The sequence below is a fragment of the Schistocerca cancellata genome, chromosome 9, assembly GCF_023864275.1.
Source record: "Schistocerca cancellata isolate TAMUIC-IGC-003103 chromosome 9, iqSchCanc2.1, whole genome shotgun sequence".
NCBI classification, from domain to species: Eukaryota; Metazoa; Arthropoda; class Insecta; order Orthoptera; family Acrididae; genus Schistocerca; species Schistocerca cancellata.
The window spans coordinates 250,554,436-250,572,637 of NC_064634.1; the positions used below are offsets into that span (position 1 = coordinate 250,554,436).

Sequence of the window (18,202 nt, forward strand, 5' to 3'; positions counted from 1 at the left end):
TGATAGAGTGGTGCCATGCAGGCATACAGGCTCTCCCAATAAAGTGGTGTATGTTTATCACAGTGAATGGAGATTACGTTGTAAAACTGAGTTTTGTACCCAAAAGAATGGGGTACAATATGGTGTAATGGAATTCCAAATAAAATAAACTTGCTTAAAAAAAGTGTTACAATACTTATTGAATGACCATTGCATTACTGTGCTTATCAAACAATTATGTTCAGCTATTTTTGCTCTTGGTACAATTGGTACTCTTGAAAACAAACAAATCAGCCTCCTGACATATTTTTCGTATTTCCACTCAATAATGCCTTAAGGAGTAATTTTCTGGACTAACTCATCACTTAGAAAGAAAATATTGCTAGCACAAAGCTGAACAGTATGAATAATGTGCTGTGTTCACCTGCAGTTGTCATGTAGGTACCTCTATAAGAAGCTAGGGATTCAACATCATTATGACAATACACATATTTGTTAACAAAATCCATCATGAATAATCCAGCACAATTTTATAAGAATAGATATATCCGTACCTACAACACTAGAGAAAAAATGACCTTTATTCCCCACTATTCTAAATGCAGCAACAAAAAATTTTCATCATTTACCCAATGATGTTAAATGTCTAGAATGTAGGAAAAGACAGATTGCCATTTACCATAAAACCATAAAGAAGACATGTCAAGCTGCAGGCAGGCACAATTAAAAGACACCTACATAAAGCTTTGGCCACAGCCTTCATCAGTAAAAGAGAGTCACACACTATTAAAACACACAAGCAAGCACACAACCACCAACTCCATCATCTAGGGCCAGAATACTGGAATTGGCAATCATGTGTGTGTGAGGTATGCTTGCTTGTGTGTGTGTGAATGGTATGTGCCTCTCTTTTACTGATGAAGGCTGTGGCCAAAAGCTTCACATAAGTGTCTTTTAATTGTGCCTGTCTGCAACTTGATGTCTCTTCTTTACGGTAAGAGGCAATCTGTCTTTTCTGCATTGTTGATATTCCTATCTGGAGTTTCCATTAAACATTAAATGTCTAACAGTTAGCAAAGCAAGTTTTAAATCTAACCTAAAATAATTTATCCGAGATAACACTTCTACTCTGTAAACAAAAAAGACTGAACTTTCGCAAAAAGATCTTGCTCCAATAAAAAACAACTATGTTATACACTCCTGGAAATGGAAAAAAGAACACATTGACACCGGTGTGTCAGACCCACCATACTTGCTCCAGACACTGCGAGAGGGCTGTACAAGCAATGATCACACGCACGGCACAGCGGACACACCAGGAACCGCGGTGTTGGCCGTCGAATGGCGCTAGCTGCGCAGCATTTGTGCACCGCCGCCGTCAGTGTCAGCCAGTTTGCCGTGGCATACGGAGCTCCATCGCAGTCTTTAACACTGGTAGCATGCCGCGACAGCGTGGACGTGAACCGTATATGCAGTTGACGGACTTTGAGCGAGGGCGTATAGTGGGCATGCGGGAGGCCGGGTGGACGTACCGCCGAATTGCTCAACACGTGTGGCGTGAGGTCTCCACAGTACATCGATGTTGTCGCCAGTGGTCGGCGGAAGGTGCACGTGCCCGTCGATCTGGAACCGGACCGCAGCGACGCACGGATGCACGCCAAGACCGTAGGATCCTACGCAGTGCCGTAGGGGACCGCACCGCCACTTCCCAGCAAATTAGGGACACTGTTGCTCCTGGGGTATCGGCGAGGACCATTCGCAACCGTCTCCATGAAGCTGGGCTACGGTCCCGCACACCGTTAGGCCGTCTTCCGCTCACGCCCCAACATCGTGCAGCCCGCCTCCAGTGGTGTCGCGACAGGCGTGAATGGAGGGACGAATGGAGACGTGTCGTCTTCAGCGATGAGAGTCGCTTCTGCCTTGGTGCCAATGATGGTCGTATGCGTGTTTGGCGCCGTGCAGGTGAGCGCCACAATCAGGACCGCATACGACCTAGGTACACAGGGCCAACACCCGGCATCATGGTGTGGGGAGCGATCTCCTACACTGGCCGTACACCACTGGTGATCGTCGAGGGGACACTGAATAGTGCACGGTACATCCAAACCGTCATCGAACCCATCATTCTACCATTCCTAGACCGGCAAGGGAACTTGCTGTTCCAACAGGACAATTCACGTCTGCATGTATCCCGTGCCACCCAACGTGCTCTAGAAGGTGTAAATCAACTACCCTGGCCAGCAAGATCTCCGGATCTGTCCCCCATTGAGCATGTTTGGGACTGGATGAAGCGTCGTCTCACGTGGTCTGCACGTCCAGCACGAACGCTGGTCCAACTGAGGCGCCAGGTGGAAATGGCATGGCAAGCCGTTCCACAGGACTACATCCAGCATCTCTACGATCGTCTCCATGGGAGAATAGCAGCCTGCATTGCTGCGAAAGGTGGATATACACTGTACTAGTGCCGACATTGTGCATGCTCTGTTGCCTGTGTCTATGTGCCTGTGGTTCTGTCAGTGTGATCATGTGATGTATCTGACCCCAGGAATGTGTCAATAAAGTTTCCCCTTCCTGGGACAATGAATTCACGGTGTTCTTATTTCAATTTCCAGGAGTGTATGACATATATTTGTGACAAACTGTCCCTTATTTCATACTAATATAAAACAAGCTGTTCTTCTTTGAACTTTCTCGTAGTCCTCAGTCAATCCTATCTAGTATGGATCCAATACTGCACTGCAACACTCTAACAAAGGATGGACAAGTGTGGTAGACCTGTTGCATCTTCTAAGTGTTCTGCTCATAAAAAGCAGTCTTTGGTTTGCCTCCTCTGTAAATTATCTATGTGACTGTTCAAATTTAAGTTTTACATTATTATAATTCCTAGGTATTTTGCTGAATTGATAGAATTTAATTTCGTGAGATTTATTGTGGAACCCCAATTTAACGAATTCCTTCTACAACTCATGTAGATGACCTAAAACTTTTTAGGGTCAACTGCCGCTCCTCACACCATTCAGGTATCTTCTCTAAATCATTTTGCAATCAGTTTTGATCTTCTGATGACTTTACTAGATGGTAAATGACAGCTGCACTGGCATACACTTTCACAAGGACACCAGTTAGCACTAGGAAACATTGTATAGTAGGCACTGAACTAAGCAAGCCTATGACAAGAGAAGACCAAGACATGCTCCAAGACTACATGCCAAAAACGCCCCAGGGCACCGTGTTCACAGGTCACTGTCGCTGACCAAGCTGTCTCAATCTCAGTACCTCAGTACGTCGCATCAGGACTCAGTTCTCATTGCACTCAATATGTTGCACTGTGCTCTAGTCTTCCACAGTGATAGTCATCACCTCACACCTTATCTTGCTGTGAGGAAACAATAGTCATTGTATATAGTTGTGATATGAACATGTACAAGATTCAAATATTAATGTATTTATTTGATTGTTGTTAACTACAGAACTTCAGATTGGACATAATTAAAGTTAAGTACTCAATTGGTTCCTGTAACAAAGTGTTTTTCAAGTGAACATTTTGTGCTGTAGTGAGAGGAAACTGGCCACCCACCTATCATATCACCCCCTCCTCATCCTGCCAGGAAACAAAACATTGCAAGAGGGCACAGCCACAACAAGTGACAATGAGTCTGATCAACAAGTTTTGTTTGCTTTTCAGGTGTTCTCGCTTGCTACAGGGCAGCTGTTGTTATAGAGATACTATTTGCTCATTTGTTTTTGTTGGTGCACTTATTACATAAGGGGAGCTGCAGAACTAATCTATTTCTCTTTTCAGAGGCTTTGCACATTGGTTTTCTATTTGTCTTTTCATATTTTGCTGTAATTTGTTTGCATTAGAATTGCTGTCTTACCCCATCCACCCTCTGCCCCTCAGCTTCAGACTGTTGCTACTCTGGAACTAAATCAGATTTTTCAGTTTCAGAACCAGCAAATCACTACATTGCTGTCTACTGTACAGCAACTGTTTGCTGCACAAGCATTATTGGCTGCCCAGTTGACCACCCAACCGACCCAACAAGTGCCACCAAACAACGTACCACCATTTCGGCACTTCTATGAAAAAGAGGAGAATGTCTCGAATATCTCACCCAGTTCCAGACCTGCTGTCAAGTACATCGAATTCAAGGTACTGTGAAATCTCATTATTTCCTGTCTGTCGCAGGAACCCCAGTGTTTTGATTAATTCTAAAACACTTCCCTTGGTCATCTCCCAACGCACTCTCCTATGATGAAATAGTAGGTGCATTAAGTTAGTATTATGAACAGCAGATTCAGGTCACAGCAGCAAGATTTCAGTTCTTTTTCCTTAAGAAAAAGCCAGAACAGGCATACCGTCAGTGGTATACTGACTTACAGGGTCTTACTAGGAAGTGTAAATTCAAGTGTAACTGTGGCAACGTTTATAGTGACATGATGATCCACAATGTGATCACCTACAATGTCCCTTATAGCAGAATTAGAGAAGAGATTCTCAAGTACTCATGTACTTCACTCTATCAAATGCTACAAATATTAGAAAACTTCCGATCCAGTGGCATAGCCACAGATAAATTTGATCAGGTCCCAATTTGTTGGGTCAAGTTGCATCTTGCCTGCAACTGCCCCCTCAGCTGTCACAATTAGCATGCACAGAGATGCGCAGACAGCTTAATAAACAAGTAGCCAGGCCTGTAAATCTAGTGAAGTCTAACCCACAATGGTTTGCTCACCATAAGCAGCAAGACTGCCTGTTGCATAATGCGGCATGTTTACTTACATGAAAAGATAGGCAATGTCCAGGCAGCTTGCTCGCAATGGCAAAAGAACGTCAATTCTGCCTGCTCTCACGACACCAGATCTCATGCACATTCTATGAATGCAGTGTTTTCAAAATCGACTACAGGTTCTAAATGGGTTGTGACCTCATCTCACCTTAGTGCAGTATGTCACCACCAACAAACTATTTGTAACACTAAAAATTGCTGGACATCATGTTGACTTTCAATTGGACACAGGTGCTTCTGTAACTTTGCTTAATCGTTCCATGTATGAACAGTTAGACTCACCATGCACTTCACTACATACAATGGACAGGAAATCCCTGTACTTGGACAGTTTAGTTTACCTGCCACTTACAAATCTCACACTAGGTCAGTGAAATCTACTGTATTGCAACCAAGAGACAGTGCAAATATTTTTGGCTTAGGTTTGACTTGTTTGGCCTTAGCAGCCATGACAATGTACTTCAAAACTAGACAATCCACTGATATTCTCAGCTTAGGCTAAGGCTCAATCCCCAAGGCAACAAGTGCACATAGACTTGGCAGAACCATTTTGCACTCGTTGGCTCATAGTGTAGAGTCTTTTAGCAAGTTCTATGAATGCCTATGAATGCTACCATGTCACGTAGCACCATTCAAGTATTGTTCTCAATTTTTTTGTATTGAGGGATTACCTGAAGTCACTGTTATGGGCAATAGACCTCAGTTACATAACATGACTTTGAACAGCTTTGTGAATGAAATGGCATTTGTCATTTAACAAGCACTCTGTTTTACCCTTAGTCCAACGGAGAAGCAGAAGACTTTGTATGCACTTTTAAACAACATATGGCCAAGCACCACGCCTCCCACACATGGGAACAGGCAGTGCAACTCTTTCTTGCCTCCTAATGCTCCCATCCATACAACAGACCATCACCGGCGGAACTTCTGCATGGCGACCACCATGGGAAACTCTTCACTTATTCCAGTCACTGCAGTGTCCAGCACCACTGATGGTACACAAATACCACTTTGCCACTTTGTACCATGTGATCTTGTTCTTTACATGGTTTTTGGCCGATGTCAGCACTGGGAGCAAGGCCAGATCCAGAAACACAATGGCATGTACATGTATCTAATCGCAGGTCCCGATGGTTTGCAGCGCTGTCTCTAGAATCAAATTCACTTTGTCATTTGCCCCAGGATTCTGCTGCCTTTCTTCTCCCAGATTTACAGTCTCATGGGTCCATGTGGCCTTCACATGTGCCTGCTAGTGCCACCACGGCACCCCAGGATGATCCAATGGAGAGAGCGCCCTCGTTTCCACTGTCGCTGCTCTCCAACTCAATGGACATGGACCCTCCATTGTCGTCGCCGTCATTTCCCCAGGAGCTGCCTTGAGGACTGGAAGTGTATCCTGAGCAGTGTTTTCAGGAGGATGTTCCTCTGCTCTCACAAGCCAGATATCAGGGTATGGTTCTCCACAGTTACACGACAAGAGTGTGGCATTTTGGGGGAGAGGAATGTGCTGGTGTATGCCTTTGCCAGCACACCAGTCAGCAATAGGAAACATTCTATAGTAGGTGCTGAACTAAGTGCGTATGTGACAAGATAAAACCAAGACAAGCCCCCAGGCTATGTGCCGATAATGCCCCCTGGGCAGCGTGCATATAGGCCGCTGCCACAGACTGAGCTGTCTCAATCTCAGTACCTCAGTAGATCACATTGGGACTCAGTTCACATTGCACCTCAATACGTCACACAGTGCTCTAATCTTCTGCAGTGACAGTCATCGTCTTGCACCTTAGTGTGAGGGAAAGTTAATCACTGTACATGGTTGTGATATGGACACGTCCAAGATTTAAGAAGTAGTAAATGTTATCTGATTGTTGTGAACCACAGAACTTCAGACTGGACAGCACGGAAGTTAAGTACTCAATTGGTTCCTGTAATAAAGTTTATTTTCACCATGTGCGCATTTTGTGTTGAAGTGAGAGGAAGCTGGCCATCCACCTATCATACCACCGTCTCCTCATCCAGCCAGGAGCCACAAAACATTACAAGAGGAGACAGCCACAACAACAGAATCAATTGCAAAACTCTATGATGGCTGCTCAGATTGTATCCTAATTCGCTTATATAGATTATAAACAATAGAGGGGCTACAACACTTCCTTCGGGAATGCCAGATATCACCTCTGTTTGACCTGATGACTTCCCATCAACTACTACAAAGTCTGACCTTTATGACAGGAAATCATGATCCCAGTTGCACAAATCAGAAGATACTCCACAGGCACAAAATCTAATTAGACATTGCTTGTGAGGAATGGTATCAAAAGCCCTTTGGGTATCCAGAAATACGGAACCACGCCGAGATCCTCTGTTGATAGTATTTTTTTCTTTGTGTGAATAAAGAGCTAAGGGTATTTCATAAAAACAATATTTTTTGAATCCATGCTGACTATGTGTCAATAGATTATTTTTCTTGAGGTAATTCATAATATTCAAACACAGCGTATGTTTCAAAATTTTACTGCCAATAGACATCAGTGATATGAGTCTGTAATTCATCGTATTACTGCTAATTCCTTCCCTGAATACTGGTGTGACCTGCACAATGTTACAGGGTTTAGTTGAGGATCTATCACAGGGTGTATACGGGGACAAGGAAAAAAAATTCCCGGATTTTTCTCGGATTTCTCCCGGATATCCCGTTTAAAAAATATGCTTTTTCCCGGGCGAAAATACACTTTTTCTGTGCTAAGTGACAGTAGGTTTTCCGTCCGTAGATTTTCCCTCGGAACTGTAAAACTTATCACTCCTTTGAATGGTTAACGTTTTATACAATCGCGCAGAACTTCCCGGAAAAAAAAAGAAAAGACGGGGCAGAGAAGTTTTGGAGAGACTTTTAACATAAAAAAAAAGGAGAGAAGTTTTGGAAAGACCTTTGATTTGCAGCAACATATACGCTGCATATTTTCGTATTACGAAAGTATAAATTCGAATTGCACTAAACACAGGGCGTTAGTTTCCGGAGCGTTGAAACCGAGGTTGCGATGTTCTTTTGTAAGCGCGTCATATCTCAAGCCACGAGATCTCGCCAGCCGATGACAGCAGCTATTCAGAGCATAGGACACGTGTTATAGTCAGCCAATAGCAAATTCACTGGTTACATAGCGCGAACACGCAAGAGGAAATGTTAACGGTTTACTTTAATGTACACAGTACCGTATATCTACAAGAAAAGCGAAGCTTTCATGTATAATTTTGGTCTCCAAGATTAACACGCTACAACAGTAGCTAAGTTTTCACATGTAATAGTGATTTTTTTTTTTGCGTGTGTTATACTTTAAGATACATCACACAAATGTGCCAGTAAATTTAAAATTCTGACAAATGTCTCGGCTCGAAATTCTTGTAAGTGGCTGGTCCTCAAACTGTTCAGTTTCGAACGCTCTGTGATTTAGGTATCCATCGTACTTTCTCACACGTAACATAATTTATGTTGCGTAAAAAGAAATTTACTTTGAAAGTAATGCTTTTCTAACCACCGTTCGCAATACTATCCGGAGACTGTTACAAATAGGTTCGATTTACCAGTTGCCAGAGAGCGCCAGAAAAACAGGCATACAGGCATTATTGTGCGTGTGCAACTGTATTGGTGTAGGAAGCCCACATGTTCGTGTGTATAAAGCACTAACAGAGCTTACATTACACCATAAAAGAAACAGGTCATCAGAGGGTACTCCAAAGTGCATCAGAATTTCGTAAACTATACTAAAATGCATAATTCGGCTTGAGTGCAAATTGGCTTTTTCCAGATTCACAATGAAGTAGGTCCCATCTGATATTAAGTTTTTCAGTGTGGTTTTTGGGATGTGAATTTTCTTGGAGTACCAGTACTCTGCGATCTCATTTTTGGTTCTTTATTATGGCATAATGCCATATATGGCAGAAGATGATAACGTGCACTTGAAATTCAGCGAACAGTTGGAACTAGGCAATACTGTAGAATGAAACACTTCGTTTCAAATAAAATGACTGCCTCAGCGGAAAGATTAATAAAGTCAAATTTCTTTAGCAAACTTGCAAAATTAACTTCACTGTTCTGCAAGGCGATTAATGCTTGACTGCTACAAACTTGGAAATAAAATAAAATCAGAAAACTGAAATTAATAATATATTTTTGCCCTCCATAATTATGTGAATTTTAATTCACTTGATAGCTTCCGGCCACAGAAATCCATTTTGTTTTCATTTGATGTGGGAGCTGTACACGAAGAGAAGCAGCGAAATCACTTAACGTAAACACGGGTCACGTGGAGGTTAACCCCCTCCCCACTACAACTCTGTGCAAGCGTGAATCTGGCAGCTAGGGCGCGGGAGTAAAATTTTTCTCGTTTGCATCTGGCTGCTTGCTGCTACTACCGATACAGCTAACAGCCAAACTTCTAGTAGCGGGAGAAGGTACTGCTTATACGCGAGTCAAATGCGCATGCGCAACAGACCGCTGGCAATTGGTCAAATGAACCTAACGTGAACAGTTGTGACGTCATGCTCATAGCAAGCAGTTTATTGTTACGAAGAATTACAGTCTGCGCCCTACAGCCTTTGACATATTTTTGCTATTTGCAGACGCTTGTGCGCGCACGGTGTTTTGTTGTTCTAAATTGCACATTTTTTTGCCACTAAAGTTTTATTTTTTCCCCTCTCGTTTATATTTTCTTGTTGCAGTATCATTCTCCAGTAGCAGGATACAATAACATTCTTTGCTAGAGAATCAATTCTGCAGTCAAAATTACAAAAATTTAACTGAAAGCTAAAACAATGAAAAATTCCCGGAATTCCGAAAAATTCCCGGGTTTTTCCCGGTTTTCTCCTGGATGAAAAAATTCCCTGGTTTTTCCCGGATTTCCCGGTTGTCCCGGGCCGTAGACACCCTGTATCATCAAACCAGAGATTGTAACATTACTGTTAAGAACAGATCTATTATATCAGCAGACTCTGAAAGGAATCTAATTAGAAGTAATTTAAGTTGCTTTGCTATGAAATAGGACTACCTCTCTGTCCCTATTTGAAATTCCTTCCTCATGTCAACATATTCTGAAGAGATCATTTTAGCTCAAGTTTTTTTAACTTTAAGGACTTTATTTTGTTATGTCTCTACCCAAATCCAACAGTAAACTGTCCTTTGAAAAATTAGTATAAATGAGTTTACTATCTCTGATTAAAATTCACATTAATATGCTACCTGATTTATATTAGCAACAAAGGGGACTGGGCCATTTGTTAATATTCAGCTTTGAAGTTTTGTGATATGAACTGTGCAGCCACACTGCACCACAAACTCTTGAAAATGTATTTCTCCCCTATTTCTGAAAAGTTATCATGTTTATTCATATGATTATGTAAAACGATAGCTCTACTTGAGAGCAAACCAAAAATGCTGTGAACTATATCTTATTGAAAGTGATTTGCTTATAATTAGCTAAAATGTGATTTAAATTGTTGTACTGTAAAATTCATTGAAATTGTATATGAAATTAAGTAAACTTTTGCAAACTGTATATCAGAACATGTAGGGCAATATGTGGCCCATTTTTTTTTTTAATGTAACTAACTACAAAAATCTCATGACATTTAACTTTTATTTTGTAAATCTTAGATTTAAGAATTTATTCAACTGTTTAGTTTTATATAAAAAGAGAGGGAGAGAGAGAGTTAGTCTGTCAGTCAGTCATCAAGTCTGCATTATTGTCTTTCAGAAGTTGTTTGTTTGAGTCTCTTTCAGAGGCTGTCAGATGAGAAATGTATATTCCAACAATGTACATGCTAATCGGTCACAATATAAGACAAGAAAAGTGATATACTCTGTGTTTTATTTAAAAATTAGTACATCAGCATCGCCAAACACTCGGACTTTCTGAAGCAACAACCCCTGAGGATATCAAAGTTGAGTACCTCATCATATGGAGCAGCTAAGTTAATATCTGAACTTTCATTAACTGTAGTTGAAATTTTCAAGTTTTTACTCGTCTTTGTACTTGTGAATGGTGGAGACCCAAACTATTCAGTTGCTCTGATGTTATGATTGAGAATTCACTACTACCACTGTCCAATTATAGGTAGAACTACAGAAATTGTATATTTTATTTTCACTCAGCGCCAGTGGTAATTAAAATGCTTCCCTCCTCTCACACATTTAAGGGTGTCATTTTAGCTACTCTGAGAATATCTAGTTCCAAATTACTCACATTGGTAGATGCTTCTGATTTGAATTGTGGAATATTTACTTTGTTTTCTTTGGTGAAGGAATTTCAGAAAACCTTGTTAGTAATTCTGTTATAGTGGCATTAATTTGCTATCACAAAGCTAAGGTGTTGGTTGTGTCTTACCGCCGATGTACTTCACATACAAACAGAATCTCTTTCGATTTTCTATGAGATTTTGAAACTGAGTTTCGATGAGGAAACTATTAAAAACATCTTGCATTGAAATTCGTACTACATTTCATGCTTTGCAAAACTTTGCTAACTTTGGGGGCTTTGTGGTCTTTAAATTTGACATGCTTTTCTCATTACTTCTGCAACAGTGTTTTACCTGCTTGGGTCAGCTCTTTCTCATATTCATTTATTTGGTATAAATCTTTCCATTAGCGTTGACACCATTTTTCTGAATTCAAGCCACATCTGACCTATGCTTGAACAGTTAGTTGGCAAGGAGTTGAAGCAGTTTCATAGAAGGTGTCATGTGGATTTTTATCTGCTTTTTGAAATATATACACTTTTTGTTTATTTTTTGTGGTTTTAGATGTTACAGTATTCAGTCTTGCTACAATGACATTGTTCTCACTAATTACTGTATCCATTATGAAGCCCCCAATTTGCTTGGGACTATTTGTTGCTGAGAGGTCAATTACATTTTCACAGCTAGTGGACTCCTGAACTAATTGTTCCAAATATTTTTTGGAGAAAGCATTTCATATGCTTTCGAATGACTTTTTATGCTACCACAGACTTTGAAAGTCTATTTTTGCCAACATATCAAGGGTAGATAGAAGGCACCACCAAGTATAACTGTATGAGTGGGATGCCTATTTGAAATGAGACTCAAATCTTCTTTGAATTGTTTGGCAACTGTATTATCTGTATATTAAAGAGACTGTCTCAAGTAGAAGTACTCAATGGAAGGTAATAACCAGAATATGAACCTGAAATACAAGTGGCAGAAACAGAGCAACAAGACATGTAACTATTTAACTAGCCAAAATGTTATGACCACTGTCCACCATGAAGTTGGATGGTGCCTGGTGGCATTGTGGGCACATGATGCAATAACGAAAGTATTTAAGCAGAGCAGACACAGATGTGGGATCACCATAGTGAAGACATGGACTGCAAATGGAGAAATCCATTGACATAAGCGACTTTCGCAAAGGTCAGATTCTTATTACACAGAGCCTGTGAGCGAGTATCTTGAAAATGGCTAAGCTGGTCAAACATTCACATGTTACTGTTACGAGCATCTATGGAATAAGGTAGGGCAGTGAAACTACCACTAGGCACTAAACAGTTGGATGTCCACAACTCTTCACAGAATGTGGTGTTCAGAAGCTTGTCTGCTTTGTAAATTAGGATAGATGGTGCTATGGTGTATCTGCCAAAAGAGAACAACGTTGATTCACACACAAGTGTTTTGGAGTGCACTGTTCATCATTCACTGTTGAACACTGAGCTCTGCAGCAGGCCATTTCTACATGTTCACTTGTTGACCCAACAACATCACCAACCACAGTGAGCATGGGACCATTGGGATTCAACCATTAATAAATGGAAATGTTTTGGTTCTTCATGTGAATCACACTAGGTCATCTTGTCGTCTTCGCAAAGGCCATCATCAAGGTCAGCAGCAGATCTATGTGTGCAGTTTGCAACAGATACTGGCTGGTGAGATCACTCTTATGCTATGGGAGACATTCTCCTGTGGTTGCATGGGAGGAGACATTCTCCTGTGTTTACATGGGAGCTGTGGTAGTAATCGAAGACATGCTGACAGCTTGGAACCACCTGCATCCCTTCATGTTTGCTGTCTTCCTTGACAGTGATGTCATCTTTCAGCAGTATAACTGTGAATATCTCAGAGCCAGAACTATACTACAGTGATTTGTGGAGCATGGCAATGAACTCACTTTGATGTCTCAGCAACCAAATTTGCTTGATGTACATCCAATGGAACCCACCTGGGTAGCTATTGGGCACCATCACTGCATACACAAAACAATGGCCCATTATTTGCATGAATTACATGACCTGTGTGTAGACATCTATGAAATAAACTGTTGGATCCCTGATATGCAGAATCAGTGATGTATTTCATTCCAAAGATGGACAAACAAGCTTCACACAGGTGGTCATAATGTTTTGGCTAATCAGTGTATATGATTAAGGTGAAATTTTATTGAATATTCTAATTATGCAGTAATGAGCATAAATGAAGTAACATACTAGTGAGATGGGGGAGAACAGGGTTGAGGGGCAGAAAGCAAGCAAAGTTATCATTTTGAAGCTGTATTACAGCAAACCTTCACATTAGTGACACAGATGTTGCATATAAGAAATGTTGTTTGTTTCACAATGAATGGAGCAGAAAGGTCTAAATTTGACACTATTGTTCCTATAATTAATAGACATATGAAAGGAAAACAAAACCATAAGAAGCAACTATTTAAATATAATTACTATAAAATTAATTACTGTAGTCTTGCTGTTGAAACATACATAACACAGTATAAGAAATAAGTAATACTGAAAGTTTTATGTTAACAAACCTGATGGACTTTGAAAAATGCTCTGACCCACAAATAATGAAGTAATATACTTCTAACAGGATGTCCTTTTTCATAATGAAACTTCTAGTATATGCATGAGCAGAATGTATATAGTAAGCCTCAATAATAATTTTATTTAACACATAAAAGCTCTGAATAATACTGACCTGTTGGGCTGTCAACATCAGTGACCTTCTTGCCATCGGCATAGACTGCATAGCCTGTGACCGGAGCTGTTGTGTTGATCGTAACAGGGAGCCAGGTGACTAGCAGGGTTCCATCCTGAGGGCCTGGCTCCACTTGGATGTCAACCGGAGGGTCGGGCAGACCTGAGGAGAGCAAGGATCCGCGCTCTGCTGGCTCACCAATGACAAACACTTCAGTGTAGCACGGTTCCCACAGAAATGTATGGGTGAATTGTTAGCCACTGCCTAGCACGCTTATCACCCACTCACGAAACAAGTTCTGTAATCTTGTAAATATTGTGCCAGTGAGTAAAATCATCTAGCATGCAGTGTGTCTAACTGTCATCACACACAAAGGTGCAGTTTGTGTTTGAATCTACAGGTGCAGAACTCCAAATGATTTTAGCTTAAATAATAGTGTATTGTAAGTTCAAGTTATGCTTATGCAACTGTGTTATACATGTCAAAAAAGTTTAATTGCCTTTTAATTTGTTAGTTTGAAGTCACTATTTTCAATAAAAATGAATTCACAGAATTCCAGTTTAAAGGGCTGGCATGTGATGTCTGAAGATGAATGAGAGAAAGAATTCTTCATTCTCTTTTTTCACATCTCGATGGTCAGAGGAACATGAGTAATTACTCAGTTCATCATGCAAGTGATAGAATACATCATGTTTACTTTCCTTCAAAGTTTCTGTTCAAGCAGTTATGTTACTGAACCCACTCTTTCAAAATTAGTGTGTTAGGAACATACATTATTAACTAAAACCCTTATTTATGTGTCAAACAATAGAAAACCCAGGATGCAATTACAACTACATGGCAATTCACCAAATATGTAGAGGAGGCATTTAGCTGCAGTCAGGAACAATGAAAAGAATGCTGGAAATACTCAGCTTCTGGACTACATCCTTCATTGGATATACCAAAATCACGCACACTCACACAAGCACAGCTCATATGCACAAGGCCACTGTTGCCCCTGATGCTGAGGTCTGATTACCTGATTTGGCCTTAGTGCCTGGAGACAGTGGCTGTGTAGTGTGAGTTCTGCTTGTGTGAACGAATGTGAATTTTCTATGTCTGATGAAGGACTTAGTCCAAAAGCTGAATATTTCTAAGATTCTTTCCCATTGTGAATGTCAGCACCTCAATATCCCTCTATGTGATGAACTGCAACCTATCTTTCCCATACAGTTGTTAATTAGCTGTCGAGCATTCTGAGTAAGCTTTATGTATTCTGAAGAAACCAGCTGCGCATCAATAAAAGAAATAAATTGTTCTGCACTGGCAGAAATATTTACAACTGCAAAATATTTCTTTATTCAAACCATTGTTAGGGCATGATTTTATTTGGTAATTAATGATATATGTTTTAATGTTTTGTCAGGATGCTCTAGGAAGTTCTATTCACCACAAGAAGTTTACAAACTGCAGCAAAAAATTATTTTAAAATAATTTTCTTTCATTTTTTAAAAAGTTATATTTATAGCACAGAATTAATAACTGTCAATAAAAACTTTCAATAACTTCCATTACAGTAATTAAATTTCATTCTTACAGAACTTTTTACAAGTTGATTATTGTGCAGTATTAAACAACAACCAAGCATTTCACGTGGGATTATTAAAGAGACCTCTACACAGTGTAATACATGACCACGTGTGTCTTACAGAAGAATAGATCAACAATGTGCATTTTCTAAAAGGTGTAAGTGCACTAGAACAGCTTCTGACTTCTCATTCTCATTCAAGGTGAATCAAACAATCAACCAGCACTCATTTATAAACTTGGAAATAACACTGGTGTATAACTTTGTAATTGTATATAAAACATGATACTGATGAATACCAGTGCTGCAATAAAAATAATAAAAGAACATTTACAAAGGAAACATGCACTTTCAATAAATATGAGATGAAGACAAAATTAAAAACCTACTCTTCTAAAACACATGGGCATTCTGGCTCAATCAGAACTTGTTTTTAGGGGCAATTTGAATGGAACATTTTATTTTTAAATTATCAATACTGGGCACTGACTGACAACCACCACTGCTACAACTTATCTACTAATAAATGAAATAATTGTATTAATGTCTCAGAAAGAAATTACAACCAAGCATGTCATGTGGGATGTTGCCATATTAAATTCATTTGACAATATATACTTGTCGTTATCTGTGACATGTTAAAACGGTGTGCTGGGACAGGAATACGCTCTAGACACCTGCCTTTCATGAACACTGCTATACAAAATGGGCCATTGATACACACCTTTTGAGCACATTCAAAGCTTCAGTTTATCATTGAGTCTTTGAATGTTTCAAGTTGGTTCCTAAGATGTACTCAAGTGTTTCAGTTGGAAATGCAATGACCACAAAATGGGTGGGTACAGGTGTGAGTCCTGATACAGTACATTGTTTTAACCTGTCGCTTTGCATTAGATAACAATCAAACAAGAGGATCATCATCAAAGAAATATTTCATCACAGTGACTTTTGTGTTTTTACCTACAGAAAGAACACAGTTATAAAGGAGAGTGGTACACTGCATTTCAAGAGATACCAATGTATAAGAGGAAAATTACTTATTTAATATGAAAGAGGCAAGAAAAATAAGCCAAAAGCAGTATGGAAAGTGAATTGCATTCGCAATCATATGAACTGTCACATATATTTAGTTAGTGGCTGTCATCATATATGTATATCATGTGCTCTATGGCATTAACCTTCTCCTCCATCACCACCACATTTAGAAATAAAAGATCAGATGTAAAGTTTCATTGCATTTCTGTTAATCTCCTTTCATGATCATTTTACACATGCTACAGATTCCATTTGTTGTAATAGAATGTTTATTCAGCCCACCACACAATTGTATTTCATGCTGTAATTGGTTTTGTAAACATTGGAAGTCCAGGTTGGAATATTAACAGTATTAGGAATAGGATAGATTATTACCCACTGTAAAGATGACATGTCAAGGTGCAGACAGGTACAATGATAAGATTGTTACACATTTGGCTTTCAGCTAAAGCCTTCTTCAGAAAGGCAGAAACACTCACATTCACACTAGCAAGCATACCTTACACACACATGACTATTCTCTCTTGCAACTTGGTACCCAATGCAACTGTCACAATCAATGAGCATAGCTATATACAGTGAGACAGAGACGGGGGTGGAACATCAGAGTGCAGGTGAGGTGAGAGAAGAATGCTGTCTGGTAGAGAGTGCAGGGTCTAGATGGTGGCATGACCAGAATGCCAGGCACAGTGTTAGGAGGTTATGGGGGATGGAGTGATGGGGAGATGGGGAGGGGGGGGGGGAGTGGAAAAAGAGAGTGGAAGGGAGGGAAAAAGAAGGGTGGATGCATTGGCAGAGACTAGCACATGATGAGGATGGTGGGACATGTGAAAAGGTGAAGGCGATATGACAGAGGGAACAGAAACTCTTGAGAAGAGGGTGTGGGGACAGTGGGTTACTGTAGGTTGGCTGGAATAATTTTGAGAGTGAAGAATGTGTTGCAAGGATAATGTCCATCTGCCCAGTTCTGAAAAGCTGGTGGTGCATAGGAGGATCCACATGGCCTGGGTTGTGAAGCAGTCATTGAAATCGAGTATGTTAAGTTCAGCTGCATGTTGTGCCACAGGGGTGATCTACTTTGCTCTTGGCTGCAGTTTGGTTTTGGCCATTCACCCTGGTTGACAGTTCATAGGTAGTCACACCAATATAAAAAGCTGTGCAATGATTGCAGTAAAGTCGGTACATGACTGGGATAGAATAAGCCCATAACAAGACAGTGTGTGTGGACTGGACAGTTCTTGCACCTAGGTCTTCAACAGGGAAATGATTTCTATGACAAGAGATTGGAATTTGGAATGGTATAGAGATGGAGTAGGATGTTGTAGAGTTTGGGTAGGTGACAGAACACCATTTTAGGAGGAGTGTGAAGGATCTGGCTTAGGATGTTACTCATTTCAGTGTGCAATGATAGAGAATCGAAACCCTAACAAAGGATGTGAGTCAGTTGTTCCAGTCTCGCATGGTAATGCGTGAGGTAGAAGCACTCATTTGTAAATGGTTCTTGGAGATGGTGGAAGGATTGGGGTTGTGTGGGGAAATGGCAAAAGAAATCTGTTTGTAGCCTAGGCTTCGGGTAGTACATGTCTGTGAAGGCCTTCAACAAACCGGGTAAGGGTGTTCTTGTCACTGTGCCACTGCAGATACACCATTCCTGGGTGGCCAGGCTATATGAGAGAGAATTTTTTGTGTGAAAGGGATGACACCAGTTGAAATGCAGGTGCTGTTGCTGGTTAGTGGGTTTAATGTGGACAGAGGTGTGCATTAAAACCATCAGAGAAGAGGAGGTCAAAGTTCAGAAAAGAATCTGGGCTGAGCAAGACCAGGTCCTCCTCTCTCCTCCTGCTCTCACTCC

The 18,202-nt window shown here is 40.5% G+C and overlaps 1 protein-coding gene across 1 annotated transcript in view; it reads right to left on the minus strand.

Moving 5' to 3' along the window:
* The window catches only part of LOC126101319 (RIMS-binding protein 2-like), a 63,066-nt gene extending 48,984 nt beyond the window's left edge, over positions 1-14,082 (minus strand). The window contains exons 1-2 of the mRNA XM_049911993.1: positions 14,034-14,082; positions 13,746-13,907 (exon numbers count right to left, since the gene is read on the minus strand). Of these exons, the coding sequence (XP_049767950.1) occupies positions 13,746-13,907; positions 14,034-14,082 (211 nt within the window). The remainder of the gene's footprint in view (positions 1-13,745; positions 13,908-14,033) is intronic.
* Positions 14,083-18,202: the final 4,120 nt, after the last annotated feature.